The sequence below is a fragment of the Meleagris gallopavo genome, chromosome 13, assembly GCF_905368555.1.
Source record: "Meleagris gallopavo chromosome 13, MGAL_WU_HG_1.1, whole genome shotgun sequence".
In the NCBI taxonomy this organism is placed as follows: domain Eukaryota; kingdom Metazoa; phylum Chordata; class Aves; order Galliformes; family Phasianidae; genus Meleagris; species Meleagris gallopavo.
This window is the reverse complement of record NC_139416.1, coordinates 7,067,516-7,087,542: the sequence shown is the minus strand read 5'-3', so window position 1 is coordinate 7,087,542 and position 20,027 is coordinate 7,067,516. Positions and strand designations below refer to the sequence as shown.

General features: G+C 35.8%; 1 protein-coding gene across 3 annotated transcripts in view; it reads right to left on the bottom strand.

Annotated features, from left to right (window-relative positions):
- Positions 1 to 1,777: 1,777 nt before the first annotated feature.
- NETO2 (neuropilin and tolloid like 2) overlaps positions 1,778 to 20,027 on the bottom strand; it is a 30,535-nt gene continuing 12,285 nt past the window's right edge. The window contains exons 4-10 of one of the 3 annotated variants that reach the window (XM_085235169.1): positions 17,954 to 18,202; positions 15,910 to 15,954; positions 15,693 to 15,820; positions 12,738 to 12,966; positions 9,284 to 9,397; positions 6,153 to 6,710; positions 1,778 to 3,057 (exon numbers count right to left, since the gene is read on the bottom strand). In XM_085235169.1, the coding sequence (XP_085091295.1) occupies positions 2,981 to 3,057; positions 6,153 to 6,710; positions 9,284 to 9,397; positions 12,738 to 12,966; positions 15,693 to 15,820; positions 15,910 to 15,954; positions 17,954 to 18,202 (1,400 nt within the window). In that variant the 3' untranslated portion in view covers positions 1,778 to 2,980. Of the gene's footprint in view, positions 3,058 to 3,924; positions 6,711 to 9,283; positions 9,398 to 12,737; positions 12,967 to 15,692; positions 15,821 to 15,909; positions 15,955 to 17,953; positions 18,203 to 20,027 lie in introns of those variants that run through there. The other 2 variants (XM_085235170.1, XM_085235171.1) reach the window with 2 other exon arrangements.

Sequence of the window (20,027 nt, the reverse complement as noted above, 5' to 3'; positions counted from 1 at the left end):
TAGTCCTTTTATATAATATTTATATAGTAATTGAGAATGCTATCCAGTAAATTCTCAGTACTGGCATCTGGTATAGTCCAAATTATTAGGAGTACTGAGGATATTCACTGAAGTGAGGGCAGCTAACATATTGTTGAAGTAGGATTGTATGCTTTATTACCTGGAAAGTAATTTGAGTGCATTGGAAGGTGAGTTAAACATTCCTCAGAAGTTTTCAGGGGTATTTTGTCTCTCATTTTGGATTTAAAACAAAGAATTCAGGTGAGTGTAATAGTTACTAAAGTGTTACAAGCAAACTAAGCGTGATAACCAGGACAAACAAACATTTTCTCATTTTAGAAAAATGAAACATAAGCCTTCTTGATTCTGATATTTTGTCTTGAAGTATTGCACTGTGTGCACTAGAAAATTTATTTACTTTGTTCCAGTTCAGCTATGTTCATTTGATGATACAGAAATAATTGCAAACCTTCATTTTCCCTTACAGTCTCTTACTTTTCAGTGAAAAGTAAGCTCTGCTTTAAAGCCAGAAACTAGTATGATGCTTAGGCTTTGCAGTGGTATGGTTTAAAGATAAATCCACAGTATAATTCTTACTTCCTAAGTATATCTGGAAGGAAGGAAGGGAGAAACAATTTTTATGTAGATGATAATGCCATTGTGAGATGTAAGTAATAATATCTATACATCAATTAATAAAATAATGAAATAAGATTTAAAACTTTTACTACCTCTTGAAAACCTGTTTGACAGGAGAGGATATTGCTGCTCAGAGAGAACAGTGGTGTGTTTATCCTTTAAATATATTTGTAGCATTGAGAGGTCATACATTGAGAAGATATGATTAGGATTACAAAATAGCACATAGTTTTAGATTTTGAAGTCATAGCAATTGGACAGATCAATATAACGGGAAAGGCATTACAACAGAGATGTGATGGCAGAAGGATCAGCACAACAGGAAGGTGCTATGAAGGAAAGGAACAAGATTGCTCACCTGTAGCAGAATATTCCAGGTTTGCAGGGGAAAACTCCACTAGGGAAGGACCTCTAGAGAGAAATCCTCCCCGAGTGGCAGTCAGCCCTTAAATGAGGTCTAAGAGAGGTGCAGCCAGGCTCCACCCCTCACACAGCTGAGTTGCCTTCACCTGTGCTCCTGGGTCTGATCAGGTCCTTTCCCCAGGTGCTCAATCAGGGGTTCAGGCTGCGACTCAACAGTTCCCATACAGAGGTGTACAGGTCTTAAGTAGTTTTTGGTTGATTATAACATTATATTTTTTTCTTGAGTGGAATTTGATATATATTTTATGGTTTTCTCCTATGAAAGATGCTACCCTGAGTTACAAATGGTAATGGAAAGATGTACCAAGACATTAAGCTCTTGCTTTCTTTCTCCCTGGGCCTGGCTCTATAAGAAAACAGACTTACGGAAACTAAGCTGTTTTATCTGATATATGGTGGATTATCTTTCGTAGCTAGATAAGAGGGAATAAGTTGACAAGTAATAAATGACTGTTGCTGTTGATGTATGAAACAGATGGAAAACAGATTTTTGTTAAGCTGATTGTGTAAAATGGAGCATTGCAAAGGAATTTGAATGTGGAAGTATGTTTGCTGTTTCACTGTGACATAGAAGCACATTAGAGCACACTGACATGTGATTTATTTGTGTATTCATAGGAGAGATTTATCCTGTATGGAGATGGTTATTGGAAACCCCAGGAACAGAAATCTTAAACATACTATTTTCTGTATTGCTGGATTGAGATAGATGCTATAAATTCTTCTTTTCAAAACATGAATCAGCTCAAAGATTTTCAATTAGGATCAGGGAAAGGACTTTAAAATTAATGTTCGGCTGCAACAGAGATGTCATATAATGTAATTTTTGTCTGACATAGATTAAGAATTGTGTTTTTACAAGCATTCTATAAAAATGAGAATATCTATGAGAAATATTAAGGTTCATACCTAAACTTTGAAAGAAGAACATGTAAAAGTATATCGATTTGATTTAATTTTACTGTGAATAGACATGTAGAAACTTGGTTATATAGGAATATTAATCAATAGACAACTTTCAGCATATCCGTATGAATAAAGGAGTTCAATTTCAGGTTGTAATTTTCCCTTGGTTTCTCAAATATAGGTGCTGAAGACTTTAAAACAACAACAACAACAACAAAAACTTGTGCTCTCTGAAGCATTTTAGCCAAAAGATTGTAATTAAATAGTATGGAAATTTAAAATTTATTATTATTTTTGATATTAAAGAAGTCTATTTAAATACAAAATTGATTTGAAAATAAGGAAATCCTTTTTTCCTCAAGTCACAGTGATTTGCTGCTGATACACAAAATTCTTTGTGCCGTATAGAAACCAAAATAAAGTGTATCTTAATGTCTTAAATTCTGTGAAGTGTTCATGTGACAAGGACTTCTTCTGTAAGTCAATGACAGCTCTTTTCATAAGTTCTTTATGCTAGTTCAGTAAGAATAGACAGTAATCCTCATCATATACCACTATGATTTATATGACTACGAGGGTCATCATACCTATACAAGATGATTTTGTGCATTTTAAGGACAAATTAATACTTCCTGGTGAAGCACTTCAGTCTTTAACAGTGTTAAGTTCAGTGGTTTCCTATACCACTGCTGTCATATCTGTAAGGGTAGGCATCTCCTTAAAAAGCTTCCTAGAGTCATGGTTCTCCATCACTTATTTTCAAGTCACCCGTAGATTTACTTTTATACCTTTTATAAAAATAAATGCTTCACGCTGGGTAGCTCGATGTCTGTGTCATTACAATAAAAAGCACAAATGAATTACAAATACCAAAACACAACTGGTGCTGTTGACCGTTCCTTGGTCAGTCCCTATAGACCAGGCATGCAGCTTTCTTTGTGTGCGTTCCGTGCAATAGGGGATATGGATACAAATGAGTGCAAAATCGGAATGCTCCTGGAAATGTATGGATTTAACATGGAGACAGTGGAAATTCTCTCACAGTGCTCAGATACTGTAAGCACGTGGAAGGGTGGTGTTTCTCTCCAACTAACAAAAAAAAAAAAAAAAAAAAGTTAAAAGAACACATCAACTCCAACTCGATTGAGTCTTCAAAACCAATATGGAATTCTTTTGCTGAAAGTAGCAGCTTTCTGTACTGAGTAATACCAAATAGTTCATTTACTTGTTTATTTTCTCTGTAGTAAAAGGAGTTTGATTCTACTGGAAATGAAATTTTGACTCTAGTAGTCACCACTTATTTCTTAAAGCAGAGCAAAATAGCTTAATCTAACATTAAATGAAATATGTATATATGTTACTGTTTCTGATGTAGTACGAAGTACACAAAGTTTTCCTTTCAGATTTTTAGGTTCAGTGTTTAATTCCCCCTTACCTGAAATAAAACAAGCAGCAATAGATATTCGTTTTTCCTGTCCTTTTTATTTGTAAAAGTCTATAGAAGACATTGTTCCTTTTGGTTTCCCTCTCAGATCTATTCAAATGTACACCTGTTGCCACGGTGTGAGTTTGGTCTGTTATTACTGAAATACTGCAAACCTCCCTCCAGGAGAGCTCTCACTCTCTACTGGGAATCAGGAGCAGATGTTAACTAAACAGCAGGACCTCAGCTTTATGCTGTAAGCTACACACACACAGACAATAACTTAGAAAGTGAGAAAGAAGAGAGAGTGAAGTTGGGAGAGCTGAGCCTGAGGTTACCAGAAAACCTTACACACAAGATGTAACTGGTCATGGGAGTTTGCCTAGCTGCTCTGGGATAGAAAAAAGCAGCTGTGTTCTGACCATGTCACCGGAAAGTTGCTATGGAGACTGCAGTATTATTCAGGTCATTTGAAAATTCTTCAGGACCGCTTTTCCTATTTTTTTCCACAGATTTTCACTTTGCAGGGTTGCTGGATTTTTAAAATTATTTATTTAAATTTTATTTTATTATTACAAGTGAACTATTCAAAGATAATGTAACTTAGGAAAGAATATGGACCACAACATTTTATCACATGGACAAATATGCCTTAAAAAGGAAATTTTATCATGCAAACCTAGAACTATAGAGTAGTATGGACATAAATACTAGTTTTACATGGGTCATTTCTTGTTTTAAGAATGTGGAATGAAGTCTGTTGCAAATAACATTCTGTACCACATAGGTAATAATGAGATATTTATTACTGAAATTAATTAGAAGTAAATTAAATCTGTCAATAAATGTTTTAATTAAATATTAAAAAAAAGTTGAGTAAAAATTAACTAGATATTATTATTATTATTCTTTTCTAAACATTTGTCTTCTGGCATGAAATGCATCTAGAAATAATGCCCTCTTTAGTTGTTTCAAGTAAGCACAACAGCTGAGACCAGGATGTAGTCATAGGGGTCTGATGAATGAGTTTCTGATTATGTACTTTCTAGATATATGCCAGGCTTAATTTTGAAGTTGGGAAGTGTTGAGGATAATCAGCTCACCCTCCTCCAATCAATTTCTTACATTTCATAAGATTTTGCATTTCCTTTTAAACATTTGTAAGATTTTTTTCTTTTCTTTTTTTCTTTTTGGTCATTAGTTGTTATACCTGTTCAGCTCTTCAAGAAAAGAGGTTTCAGTTGCTGGAGTAATATATTACTCTTTGGAGTGTAGTAAACACAACAAGCATTTCACTGTAAATATGGTTTTACATACACAGATAAAGGACATATCTAGTGCAAGCTGCTAGGCCACATTTAGTAAAAGGTTTATAGTGAACAAAATAGCAGAATGAACCCAAACAAATCAGGGAATAAACTATAAGCTAATGCAGAAGTCACACTGTGTGTGCTTGGCAAATTGCAAGGTACACAGCAGCCACTGCCTGTTATTCAGAGCTGCTAAAATGGACAGTGAAACAAGCCTGTTGTACAGGTGCTAGATTTTGATTTAATAAATAGTCTGTACAGTATCAAACTATATAAAAGTCTAAAAAACCACAATGAGAACTACAATATTTGCAAATCTATTCTATATTGTAAAAATGTTAAAATTAGGTCCAAACCACCATTAAAAAATGTGAAATATGCAAATTTTCAAGTGGCAACAAGGGGCACAGGAAGGGATCCATAAAGCTTGATAAGAGTTGCTTTGATTTCTCCTTGTTTCCACTATCTTCGTATGCCTTGTGATCACACAGATCTCAGCAATTCTTTTCAGTGAGGCAGGAGATGAACTAAAGTATCATCAGTGATTTCAGCAGGGAAGATTGGCTGCATAAGGACTGAAAGGCTATTTTAAAAGAGAAATATGCAGTAAGGTCTGTTCATGTAAACACTTGGAAAACACAGGAGCAAAATTATTTTCTAACCACAGAGCTGTGAAATCGGTGGAGTCACGTGGATCTATAATAACTGGCAGAATCTTTTAAAATGCTAAGCCTTCTTGAAAGACTGCATTTAGAATAACGTGAGTACTTATTTGTGTTTAATGGCAAGCTGCAAAGATCATATTCCCAAATTAATATAGCTCAATATCTTTTAAAAAGGCAGTAATCCTTTATGTCTATTTCTCACAAAGCGTAGAGTGAGGAACTGATAATTAAAGGCAATATAAAATGGTAGGCAAGATGAAACAGATGGCTGTAACGTAATTCTTGAGTCTTAACTGGCACTTAACTCCAACTCTTTCAATGTGACAAATACAATAAGACACCTATGTTGACATACATATGGTATGCTTAACTACTTTTATTTATGTAACTGAGGTATTAAAATTGCCTTGAAAAGCGGACATCTAAAGAAGAGAAAATGCTATGAAGAGGAGAATAGTAGTCACTGTTTTTGCTGATCTATATAATAGCAGTGGCTGTTGTTCTTCCTCCAATATTCTTAACTTCAAATTTCCATGCAAAGTCTGTCTTTTGCTTTGCTGAATAAGTAGCTTGGAAAAGTGAGAGGAAGTCCACTGTTCAGCAAGAATTAATTATGAAGACTTTTTTTTTTTTTTTTTTAATGAAGTATAACAAGCTAAAAGTGTGTGCATCTCACACGCTGCATATCATACACTTTTAATATATACACTGTCCTTATACACAAGCATCCTTTATGTATACCGGTACCGCCTTCACTAGGAAATTAAAAGTCAATAGATAATGAACCTTGTGCCGTATCTTCTCTTCCTCTAACATAGATTTCGCATGGAATCTCCTCCATCACTCTGTCTTCTATGACTTGTTCAGGGCAGTCATGTGCTTGTTTGAAAGTGTAACTACTTTTTTTGAATGTGCTATTAAATGTTTTCATTGGCTGAGGTTGTGCAAAATCATTGCGGAAGGGAAGTTCCATGGAGCTGAGGTTTGTCCTGCTTTGTTTTATATTGGAGGCCTGAGAGCCACAGTGATGGTCATGAATGCATCTGGAAGCTGTTGAAGAGCGTCTCATTTTCTGATAGTTTTCAAGTTCTTCTGATAAATCTGCCAAATCTGCAGAAATTTCTTTGTCCCTCAGTGAAAAGAGTTCATAATGTGGAGGATCAAATACTTCCTGGAAGCCAGTTTTATTGAAAGCAGTCTTGCAAGCCATAACCTTTTTGCGAGGTTGCTTTACTTGTACTAGAATTGAAATAATAAGAAGAACTAAAACAATCCCTGATGTTATGCCAATGATTGTTCCGTGTGTTCTGGTGATTTGCTCAAACAATCCAGATTTTTTTTTTTCTGCAAAGAAAAAGTAGGGATTATGAGAAGGCTTTCAGTATTTTCCACACTTTGGATTGTATATTAGAAATAGGCAACTGTGATCACCAGGTAAGTGCTGTTCTACTAATTAAATGACTTCATGGTACCAGGACTATACTGTATGTCAATAGGATTCGTCCTTTAGACAAGTCTAATTGTCTACCTTCATTAGTGACTGGCATATCATAATTTAGTGGCAGGTGTAACTTTGTGGCCAGTGCACTCTTAGTCATCTGGGACTATATTGATCAATTAACATTCCACAATCTACAATTTGAACAGCTACAGATGCTTCTCCTATCAGAGTATGCTTGTGCTGCTAACGTTCCCACTGATGCCAGTGGAAGAAAACTTGGATTTAAATGCATCTGTTTGTTCTTTAAAATTGAATATTACTACAGTGACAATGTAAGGTTGGCTGCTTGTTTTCACATCTTTTGGAAATTTAGTGTCTGTTTCTGCTAGAAAGACTGCAACGCAGGGAAACTCAGCAGAGGTATATTCCAGTTGTAACTGTGCACTAATAGTCTGTTGGGGGTAAAAGTGGGAGAAGGGGGCAAAAAACACTACCAGATCATATGGTATTTTTGGATAGTACTTCATGTGAAAACACACAAGATGGCAGCATCAGAACAAAATGGTTTTCCATATATAGCATTCTTATTTTAAGATTAAAATTTTCCAGATGGATTTCTGTTCTGTAGAGTACTACTTTCAGAAGACCAAAAGAATTCTACACCAATAGAATCCGCTATATTCACTACCAGAGGGAAAAAAAAAAAAAGCATTTAAGACTGTAGAAGAAAACACTTCCTAATTATTATGTATTTTCCAGTATTGAGCTTCTGGCATCTGGGTATGTCTGTTAGCACCTAAGTACTGCGCACACTGCACAAGAAGTGTTACATACCCTCAGTGTAGACTAAAACCACCCATATACTACATGGGGTCCCAAGGAACTGGCTAGAAAGCAATACTTGAAATACTGTTACACTTCACAGCTTAGGCCATTTACTCTTACATTTATGTCTTTAATGGCAAGGAGGAGGTCTCTCCCTTTGTTCTGCTGAGTTTCAGTCTTGTCAGCATACTTTTGTGAGAGATAGGAATTTCAGTGCTCTGATAATTTTCTCATGCATCTAGGTTTCTTAATTCTTGGATATTTTTTAATCATAAAGGTCTTAATCAAAAGTGATGTCTTCCCCAGCCACTTCAAAGAAATTGCCCATGACTTATGCTTTTAGTTTTTAAAATCTTTATGCCCCATTCGGTTGCAGGCATAAGGTAGGTCACAACATGCTCACATTTAGGTGGTCATGGACATGGACTAAATTAGAACTCTAGGTGCCTGAGGGAACTGGGAACAATTGAGAAGCTTTCTTTTTAAAGATAGAAAATGTTCATTTGGTTGCATCAATCTCCTCAATTCTACCTGAGCTGGAAAGATGGATCCAGCTGTCAGCTGTCTTGTGATTATATATGCTCTGCAACTTTTAAAGCAGAATTTAAATTGTAACTGACATAAAACATGGTAAGTTATTCTGCACCAGTTGCAGCATGTACAAGTACTGGGAAAGGCTTTCTTCACTGGTGGTACAGTTCTTATGGAATTTATTTTTTAAATACTACAGAATAATAATGAAATGTGGATTCTAGGTGAAGTTCTAGAAGAGTATTTGCAGAGATGGGAAACATCTAGAAGTGGCACATGATAGGGAACATAGAATATTATGAAAACTAAAGATTATTTAGAGGAAACTTATTTTCCAATTGAAAACTTAAGAGTAATGGATCATGTTTTTCAGCTGTATCCTTACGTAATATGCAATACTTCCATTGTGTAACACACCTTGCATTAGAGCATATTAAAGCACCATGTATTATTTATACTGTTTACTTGAAACTATTTCTAGATTTTCCTTACAAAAAGCTTTGACCATTTGTACAAATGAGAAGAAATTTTCTTTGAAATTGAGTATGCATTTTAATCTTTCAGGATTTTTTTTTCCAGATCTTTTAATTTGTCAGAGAACAAACTTGTTTGTTTTGCTTGTTAGGAGAAAATTGTTTATTTACTTTAAACTGCTTCTGTTCCAACTCTGAAAAATTAAGTTATATATATATAATTTTATCTTTGAAGACTGCTGTGTCTACTTCAGTCTTGAAAAAGACTTTGTGCTTGAAGTTTTGTCTGTCTTTTTCCAGTTGTATCTTGTTATTTTTGTTCTCTTTTGGTGATAAAAGATACGACCTGTCCCTTCAGTCCTTGCTTCATTTAAGTTTTTAGGAATGGGTAAGATGCAACTTGGTAAATGCTGAATTCTACTGATTATTAAGCTAACACTCTTTTAAAATGAAGAGTATATTGAAGAGTAGATTAATCTTCAATATGCTTACATGCCTCCTGAGTTTAAGTAAAAACTTGCAACAGCTTCCTGAGATTAGGAGAATTGCTGTCTTCAGCTTATTTCCAGGACAATAATTTCATGGCTTTCCTGAAAGGCAAATTGACCAGTGTGGATCATTAAGGCTATACTTTGCACTTTATTTACCTCTGCAGTGATTTTCATCCCAGGGGTATGCACAGTTTTGAATGCCATTGCAGACTAAAGAATTATTGATGCACATGTTGCTATGGCAGAAGTAAGTGTTGCCTGAGCAGGGAGCTGCAGAAGAGAATAGGAAGAAAATGTTAGGGATTTTCAGTAACTCAGAAATTGCAAGAGAGAAAAAAAAAAACAAGAACACAAAAAAACTAGTAAATTCCTGTAATTTTTAACACACACGTTCTCTTTAAAATTTCAAACAAAATCAGTTCTTATGCACATTACTAATTATCAGATGATTTACTCCCTTGTTCATTTTGTTGCTTTCCAGTGCATTTCTGATGCTACAAACAAAATGTTCTTGCTCAGAATGCAAGGCAGAAAGAAAAGTCACCTGACACAGATAATGGAAGAAGGATTTAACACTTGTCTTTAAAGGCTTAATGCTTAAATCACATGCTCATCATCAATTATAAATTTATTCAGTCTGCTGTGCATCTGCTGTGTAGATGGTATAGCTGGTTGTGAAGCAGTTCCTGAACATCTGCATTTTAGAGTCTATTAATATGTTAAGACAAATCAGATTTCAGCTTGCGGTGGCCTGTTTCAGAAACTGCAAGAGATTTCAGAAACTGGGGGCATCTAAGTCACTTCTGCTTGTGAATCAAAGCTCTTAGATCCTCCTATTAGAGCTAATGCAGGGATTAAGTGAGTAAAGTTTATCTTTTTATCTGTTTACATATAGTTAGAAATTTGAAGAAATAATTTAACTAAAAAGTTCCTCTAAAGATTCTGTGTATTCATGCATGTTATACATAAGTTCTCGACGTTAGACAGCTACTTAAGAAAAAAAGGCTGTTTTCATGATGGTGTATAATATAACTGAGGAGGTCTCTATGACTTCAGGACACAAGACAAGAAATTAGTTTTTCCATTTTCTGTCTCAGTAATGTGATATTTTTATTATAGAAGTGCCTCTTTTTTATGGAAATCAGTACATAGCAGCATAGATGTTGTGACAGACATTATTCTACTACTTGGTTTCATAGGGATAATTTATTTTTGAGCAGCCTTAATCTTCTAAAACTTAAAGCAAAACCCAAAGGATGCAACAGGGCAGCATGACAAGTCCTGTGTACAGCATGTTTCTCACTTATTCTGCCTCTTAGGCTTCAGACTCTCATTGACAAAAATAGAATTTATGCCTAAGGAAGAGAAGAAAATTCAAATTGGCATTCCCTAACCCTATCAGTCATGTCTTCCTGTTCTGCTGCTGCTTCTCTACTCACCAGCACATTCTCTATTTTACATTCCTGTGTAGTTTCCTGAACAATTTTTGGGTGATGGTTTTTGTTCATGGGCCCATAAAAATAGGACAAATGAACTTCATTTTCCACTGTTTGTTATTTAGAGAGTACGAAGTTTGTCTACCAGTTATAGTGATTGATTGCTTCCAGTCCAGGACTTCAAGGACATAGCTGGACTCTTATCTCAACAGCTGCCTCAGACTGGTGCAGCATTCAGTGTTCTTTATATACAGAACTGTTCATGTACTGAATCAAGCCAGGAATGAGACACATTGATCTTTTTGGTAGCTGAACTGTAAGGAGCACTAAATATTTGTTAGGTGACTGTCTTGCATAATTAGTTCATTTATGCAAATCTTTTCAGAAATATTGATTGTTTTCATGGTTGGCTTCTTATAATTACAGATCATTAGCAAGGTAATAGAAATAAATAGCTTAGAGATCTGAAAAGAAGACAAGCTGAAACTCACCATTTTCAGTTAGAAAACTTGCTTATCAATATACTATTTAAAAATACAGGAGAAACACGTACTTTTGAATTACTCTATCCAAGAAAGACAGTATCTATAGTTAGAAGATAAATAAAAATAACAGTGTAGCACTGCAGACTCTACTCTGGCAATGACTTCTGAATTACTTTAAAATTGTCAGTAAGGAATGTTATCCACCCTTAGAAGTAGGCACTGTTTCAGCCTCTTGCATTTGACTTCTCCCCTGCCCCCAGTATCTATAATATAAGTGGATAATTTCCCCTGCCAAAGTTCATTGCTTTTTTGAGATTGAAAGCTGGAATAACCTGCACTATCAGTAATATTATATTACTAACCATCGTGAAATAAAAACTACTGGAAAAGCTGTTATAAATTTGATAAGCTGTGCTTAAAACTTCACCGTAACTAAATTTGATTAAATGCCCACTGCAGGTTAAGCAATAGAGTAGTTTCTGAAACATGCAATTGCTTCTTACTATCATGTATACAACATTAAGCAATAATCTTAAATTATCTTAAATTACTCTTACTTTACAAAGACTGTTGCAGAGAAAGTAACTTCCATCCTGTGTTAACATATCCTGCGTGATGGAGCCGAACATAAAATCTGTTACCTGTAACTTGAATTATTTTTCCAAGATGGTGATCAGTATCCCTTTCAGGACTGTTACTTTTGTCAAAAGAAGTTACTTCTTTGACAGTAAACCTGTACTCAAGTGGAAGTTGAAAACTTTCAGCAGAAAGCACAGCTCCATCTCCTGAAGTGGCAGATAAGTTTTATTCAGTTCTCCCCATAGATCTCAGATCTAGTCTACAGTTCCGAACATAGTTACTTCTGTGCTGAAGATGCCACTTCAGTTTTCAGGTTCTGCAATGTGGACCATGTAGTCCCTTGTAAACATGTGAGGCAACAAAATTCAGTTAAGTTCAGAGAGCTTTCTTCACCTGGAAGATCTCACAAACAGCATGCTTTTAAGAATCATCTTAGGCATTGTTCTTGTTGTCTCTAATGCAGGCTATGGAATCCAAATAGAAACTGAGAAAAGCATTTGCAGCTCTGCTTTTAATATAGGTTTCTTAATAAATTAGAATTTAACTGTTTTATCTGTGGTTGTGCCATAACTGGGCTTAGCAGGGGAAGCACACGTGGGACTGTTTTAGAGTCACGTGCAGTGGAGAAAGGAGGCAACAACTTAGGTGTAGTAGGAGTGGATCTGTGGTTGAAGCTGTGGGTAGGAAAAAGATCCAGACTCTGGATGGATTCTGCACGGTCACAAGCATTCTCTTGTCCTTTGAACATCCGGTGTGGGCTTGAGAAGAGCCTGTCCTGGTGTCTGGCAGGGAAGCAGAAGTTGGGTGCTTCAGTCCTGTTGTTGTCTTTTAAGTAAGTCTGTGCATGTCTGTAGTACTCAGTAAGAATGACCTACACTAAGGCTGCATTGGTATTGAATTCGAATGAAAAATAAAACTTCTAAGGAAAGTCATTTTCCAGGAAATATGGTGCAACTGTAATAAGGCAAGTATTTAACTTAACTACTCCTACCCAAAGGAAACATTGTTTTTGAGTGTATGCTCCTATTGCACAAGGTATAGTTATAGCTTTTCCTATAATTCTTGAGGCGACCCAATACCAGGAGAATGAACTCTTTGGAATCTACTTACGATCCACAAATGAAGTGAACAGCATTCTGAATCTGCTTAGTCTGCTGCCTTCGTCTGCCCACATTCGCACCACACCAGTTCCGGTCTGCAGCATGACATCGTTTGCTACAGTGCTGCAAAACTTTGCCTTCAGGTTTTCAATAGAACTGCTTCCATCATATACAGCAACAAAGTTTCTTTTGCATTCATTGGAATGCTCCATTTGATAGTCCAGAAATCGTAAGTAGATCTGTTAGAAAAAACAAATGAATATCTCCAGGAAAAGTAATACAGAGAAGACAATTTTCTTTTTAGGAAATCTTGAATAAGATATTTTAAGCCGCTTAGACCTTTATTAAGCCTACAGTCAGTTACTCGAAAGCAGATGCAAGAAACGCATGAGAGTCCTGAAGCATATTGGTGGAATTTTGACTGCTCTCTTGCCTTTTTAATTCATAAAAATAACACTAAAATATAAGGAAAGGAATCTAGTCAGAAAAGCTCTGAAGCAAAATAAATTCATCACAGTTTGTTGCTTTAGAATGGTGGAAGCTAATTACTAATCCGTAGCAGTGTTACAAAAGACATAAGCCATCAAGACATGAGTAATTTGAATAAAAATGGAAGTGGGAGAAAAGCAAACTGGCTGCCTAGGACAAATTTATACAATTAAGCCAATGACAACTCCTGCAGAAATAGAAATTTAACACAAGTAAAGGCAACATATGTGGTAGATCATACACAGCGGGGAAATTAGAAGACCAAGAGAATACTTGGAGAGTAAACAAATAATTTATCTTGCTGGGAAACTTGGGAGAGACTGTAATTTGGTTACAAGTGCATAGAAAGATCACTGAGGTTTTTAATCCCTTGTTATGTCAGTCTTGGGACTTCCAAAATTCTAGCGAAAGTTGAGGAGATATGTAGTTAAGTCACCTCTAAATTAAGACCTTATTTAAACTTTAGAATTCTCAAGCTATCCATTATTTTGCCAGAGAAGAAATCTACCCATGTAGGGGCTTGGGTCTCCTACACTGTGGGAGAGGGGGTCATAATCCATCAGGTGCTCACTGTACTCTTCAGATAAGCATGGGTCTTGGCTGCCTGCATGTACAATTGCCTCTCTGGCTGATGCTGTGAATGTCAAAGGCATTTTTCACAGCACAGTTCTTCATGCATATGCCTAATGACAAGAATCTCAACTCCTGTTTAATTTTTGAAGGAGACTGTGGATGAATACCGTGCATGACTGCTATACTACCAGCTTTTCTGTCCTTCTGCCAGATCCTGCTCTTAACCTTAACTAGTGTGGAAGCCTTTTAAATCTGGATTTCAAAGAATTCACTGAAACAAAAGCAATACTTTTGTGTGGGGAAAAAACATGCCCTCCCAACACTTCACAGAATTTATTCAAAAGCCAGTAAAAGAGCACATAAGAGATTGATTACACTTGTACACCCTGACTCTTCCTTTCTTTCTGTTTCTGCCAGAGGCAGCTTGCCAACACTTTCATTCTGTGAAAAGGTGCAGCTGTGTCATAGTATCTCATAAACATGGGCGTGAGCTGCAGGTGCTCATATTTTCATTTAATGATTGGCTTTATCTATGTACTGTGAAATTACAATGGAAACTAAAAATAAATTAGAACTTTTTCAGTAGAGCTATTCTGCATATGAAAACAAAGGAGTAATTCCACTGAAAAGGCTCAGCTCTGCAAAAGCTCCTTCCAGTTTGTGTGCCACGCAAGCAAATATAAAACACCTTTGCTCATAGATTATTTTGATTATTCTAGTAATTTTCTGAAATATGGAGTGATTTATTCAATTTATATTATGCAGATTTTAAAAATCCTTTTATCGCTCAGTTGTCAGTTTTAAAAATTTGTTTTTTATTACAAAATCAAATTGAGGAAATTAAAAATGTCTATGCTTTGTTTCCTCAAGAGACAGCAGCGTATCAGACCTAATGGGTTTTATCATCACAATTCAGCCAAAATAGAAGCTTGAGAAACCACTTGTAAAATATGAAGAGTTATTTTTCTGTAATGCTTTAACTCAATAATTTAGGATGATGATCTAGTCTCAGAACTGACCCAACTACAACTGTGCCTTCTGGCAACATTCAATAATTTATTAAAATACTTAAGCATAAGACCTGCTGCATTCGACTGGAAATGCAGAGAGAAAATGGTTTTATTATTGTTTCTGGAAGAACTGCTACTATTACTTAGACTAGTACAGGGCTCTTGGGAGTTTAGTCACTTCCTCAAAGGCTCAAATATATTAATGGAGTTTCAGTTTCTTGTCTTCTCCTCTTATTACTACCTTTTAGGTTGTTGTTTTATTGATTTGGAAGTTGCTGAATACTAACTCCTAGAAGTGGGTAAGAAGGCACACACTAGGTCTGTCATCGTGGCAGGTCCTGGTATTAAAAAGACTTTTTTTCATCCTTTATGTACATGGAAAAAGCAAGCAGTAACATGTGCTTTAATACACATGCAGAAGCAAAATTACAAATATGTATGCTGTACAGAGAAAAAATTATGTGTTTTTCAGTGCAGTGCTTAAGTAATTACCAAGTGTGGCTTATATCAGAGGCTGTGATAATGTAGCAAAGCTTTGTTGACTTCAAATAGAACCAAATTCCCCAGTAGAATTACTGGCAGCAAAATTTTACCTGCATTACCTGGCAGCATTTTTACCTGCAGTTTTCCAATAAAAGCACAAGCCAAATCAAATGTCCTTGAAAAATGTTTCTTGAACAGTTTTCAAGACTATTCTGTATTTAAAGTTTCACACAATAGGAAGACAACACCGTAGACTTGCTGCATGCGTGGATTTTCAGAATAATCTATCTGAATTTCCTAAGCCACTGAAACATAATTCATTTCAGTGAGAGACATTATGCAAATTGCTATTACCTGTTAGTAATGACTTGGAAACCCATTACATACTGAATGATATGAATGAAACCCACCTTAGCATTTGGAGTAGCTTTAATTGTCCATATGCAATCAACTGCTTGTCCTGGTTTTGTTTTTTCTTCTTGTTCTACTTGACTGGAACGTACTATTCCATCAGCTCCCGAGAGCTCAAATTGGCAGTCTAGGGAGAACATATACCTTGCTGTCAAATGCAATATGATATTAATTCAAAATTTCTTATATAAAGAAATTGGTATTGTAATACTAGACCTGGAATGGGATTTAAAATACCTCCTAGGTAAGTGAAGTCAGGATCTGTAATAGAAAGAAGTCATGAATCACAGGGGCTATCAATGCTTGAGAATCACTTCAAGGTTCATTACAATCTGAAGATGATGTCCATTTTTATTATGTCACAATAAAAATTGCTAGAAAGTTTGTTCAGTCAATTGGAGGTACAAACACAAACTTTTTTTAGAGAATACATGATTTCATAAAGATTGAGCTTAGCTGACTAAGGCAATTCTATACTTACAGCTCAGATTTCCAGCATAACACCAGAAATTACTAGGCATTATGTTTCTACATTATATTCTGAAATTTAACCATACCACTTTTCACTGAAATCTGTGGAGCTCCACAAGAGTACAAGAGACCTTTCTGTGTGCATCATTCTGACCAGATAGTTGTCTGTCTAGCTCAGAATAATGCGAACTGGAGTGCTTTTGTAGAATGTATCAACACTTCGAAATTGCTAATTTCTATTAATAATGAATATAAAGAAGACAGCTTAGTTACTTTTTCTTTGGATACTCATGTTGCTTATATTAGGCCAAGTAGCACAGTTCTAAACATCATTAATTAGGGCAGAATTCAGCCTTAATTGCTCCTCTAATGTACCTTCTTCTAAATGCAAAGTGTATGTACTGAACATATCTGCATAGTAAACTGTATTAATATACTATATGTATTCTAGTAGTGAGTTAATAATATACTTTTTTTTTTAATGGTTAGATGATGGTACTTAACTTTACTGGGACTGGGACTTGGCTAAAATTGGGTCTGGAGTGGTCTGGGATGTCCAGGGTTTACATTTCAGTGATCATGTTTCTGTTTCCCCACAAATTGCATGCTTTCCCAGGTGCTGTGTTGAAAATCACCACGGAAATCACATACATTCTAGTGTGTATGTGTGTGTGAGATGTTAGTCTGCCTAAGCAGAGAAAGTACTCCAGCCTGGGACTGGCTTAAATTAGTTTTGGAACTAATGTTAATGAAATGACTGTAGAAATGGACTTAGCAAAATGTAGAAGTATTGTCCCTGTGGAAATATTTTAGTGGATCACTCTCGGTGGACTGGTTACCACATTAATCTGAAGAGTTTGCAAGTCTAAATCCCTAGCAAGGTATACATTCTGTAAATAATAATACATAATTGTGTGTAGTATATTCACATGCTGTAGTGGTAAAGACCAGTTGGTTACATAAGACAGCATAAAATAGTTATGGCCATGTATCCATTTATAGCAGTAGTAGAGCTGACATTTGTATATTGTGTTTTGTCCCAAAGGACAATAAAGTGCTGATACTACACATGTATTGTATCTATGAAATACAGCAGTCAAGCACTGTACAAGGATATCAGGTCAAATTTACTTGTGAAAAGAATGTCCTGCCAGTTTAAAGTGGCCCCACAGAGCAGATTAGTTGTTGTCTGTCTAAAGACACAGTCAGCATATGATCTGTTCCTTCATACCCTGAAAACAACTCGGTACTTTGAGCAAAGAACAATTCTGTTTTCTGAGTTGGTGGTTTGTGGGAATCTAGTTACATTGATAGCTGACATTTATATTGTCTATGTGTTTCCTCAGGCTTTTCAGTAATGGAAAATTAAAATAGTTTGCATCTAGCTGGAAGTCCTGCTATAGACTGACTTCAGGTGTTTCTGTCAGCATGTCGTACGTTCCTAGAAGATAGGCTGCTGAAAACGCCAGCTACCAGCCTACAGTGGTGGACCTGGTACGAGTTACCAAAGAGAGAAGTTGCTAAAGTCTTCAGCACAAACAAGATCAACTGTCCTCTTCATTAGGAAAGTATAAACCTGTAATTCTTTTCAGTCAATTTTCCCAAGTATTTTTATTCAAGAATGCTACAGGATTAGCAGGACTGGTCTATCTCTAAGTGTTGTATGTCACTTTTGCCCTTATAAGTATTTACAATTAAATACAGTTCTGACTGCCAGCATAAACACATCCACAGAGTTCAGTGGGAGCAAACGGTCTTTAATTTGGTTGTTAATTTTAAGTATCTTTACCTGGTATAAATGAGTACTTTGCTTGAAATCCCTTTCCTTCCAGCTCCTCATCAGAAATAAACTTGATCCACATAAATCTCCCCGTTGATCTAATTAGTGCAGGACTTTTCAGACCACAGTAACGATCGATTAGAGGGGAGAAGCCAAAAGGTCCATCTCGAACCTCCAGATGATCAAACCGACATTCAAATGAGGGTTCAATGTAATAAGGTTCATCAAAGGTCAACTCAATTCTTTGCCGTGGAGCAGCTAGACATAAAAAATTAAGCAAAAGATTAAATGCAGATCTATATAGAAAAAGCATGAAGACATGAAATAGTGGAGAGACCTCCAAAACAGCAAGATAACAAAAGAGACTGGACACTTCTCAAATTACATCTGGCAGTCTGCTCCAAAAACTCAGGTATACTGTACCAAAAATTCAACAACTGAAAAATTCATACTTTTTCTTGGAATTAAAAAGTATTTTCTCTTTTTTTTAATAATTGAATATTAAGCAAGGACATGAATTTAAAATATCACATGTAACAGATGTCAACGTTTATGCAAAGGTATTCAAGCAAGGATAAATATTAAAATATAAATTAAAAATAATGTTCTTTAGGGCCAAAATACATAAAAGAGGAAAAAACTTTGAAGGATGTAGAAAAGAATGGAAAAGAAAAAGATCTCAAGAAATCACTGGCATATTTCCTAAACAGTAAGCCCAAATTTGGAGATGCTTTGGCTGGAGACATCTTCTATTAGAATACTCAGAAAAGTGTAAATGGCTTCATTTACATGATCAGTACAAGAGAGATGGTTTTAAGTCTGAACCAGTATTTGGATCAGACTCCCAAATCCTGATGCAGTACAGCTAAGGTTACTTACTGACTGCACTTTCACATCTGTAGTGAAACCGTGCCTTTATATTGTATGTATAGATTTAGGGTTTTTCTTGTCATCTGTTATCCTAAATGAACCTTCAGATACTAACTGGCATCAGGAATGACAGCATTAACAAACCAAATGTTGTCTGCTTCTGCTGGATGCAAAAAGAATTTATTTATACATCTCTAATAGTGTTTAATATTTACACCTTAATTATACAAGAGTTAAAGACATTCCTGGCTGTTAGTTTGCACATACTGTAGTGGTCTGGAAGGACAATGTTTTAGTCAGAAATTGTGGAGGAACTTTGTCTTGCCTATTTCTTGCCACAGTAATAACTGTGAGGACAGAGGCACGGAAAACAATTCTGTGCCCTGTGGAAACTGCCCTGCACAAGGAAGATCCAGCATTAGGTCTGGTATGTCTATGTCTGAACTCTGAAGCTGGACAGAATATCTGCTCTTCAGGTACTTGGTGGCAGGGAAGATGCAAAACATCCTCTGCACAAGCACAGAAGCAAAATTGAGGGTCTCTGTTAACCAGTACAAATAAAAACTCACTGGAACATGTTACTGATGTACATAATTAATTGATATGAATCTGATGGTGAAGCTTACTAGCTGACTTCAGCAGGTTTTGGATGCATTCTAGTAAGAGGAAAAATAATTAGTGTGTCCCAAGTCTTACAGCCCTTATCCAAGATATTCCCATCAGATTGTGTTTTATCAAGTTAATGAATTTTTTGTCCCCATTGCATGACTTCAGTAGTGACCTCAGCAGTGCTAATAAACCTCCATTTTTAGTACAGAGCTATGGTGACAGACAGGTGTGGGTATTTTTATTAATAAAGGGCCGCATAAAGATCCTCTGCCTCTGAGATACACTTAGCCTAGTACAGTGTGGCCTGGTAAATGCTAAAATGGTTCTTCAGCCATTTTTTGCAATTTATTATCAGCAATATCGTAAGTGATATTAAGGTAAGCTACAATTTTTATCATAATATTTCTTTGCCTTCATAGATTACAGTAGATCTGATGCTGCTTTTTCAGGCTGTGAGGGTATGTCTTATTCCATATTGATAATTCCTGCATGATTGCCTTTTATATTAACTTGCTCTTATTACTTGAGAGAGCACATCTAGCTTCTTGCTAAACCAAAGGATGGCAGAATTGATTATATTACAAATATGGTTATGCGATACTTG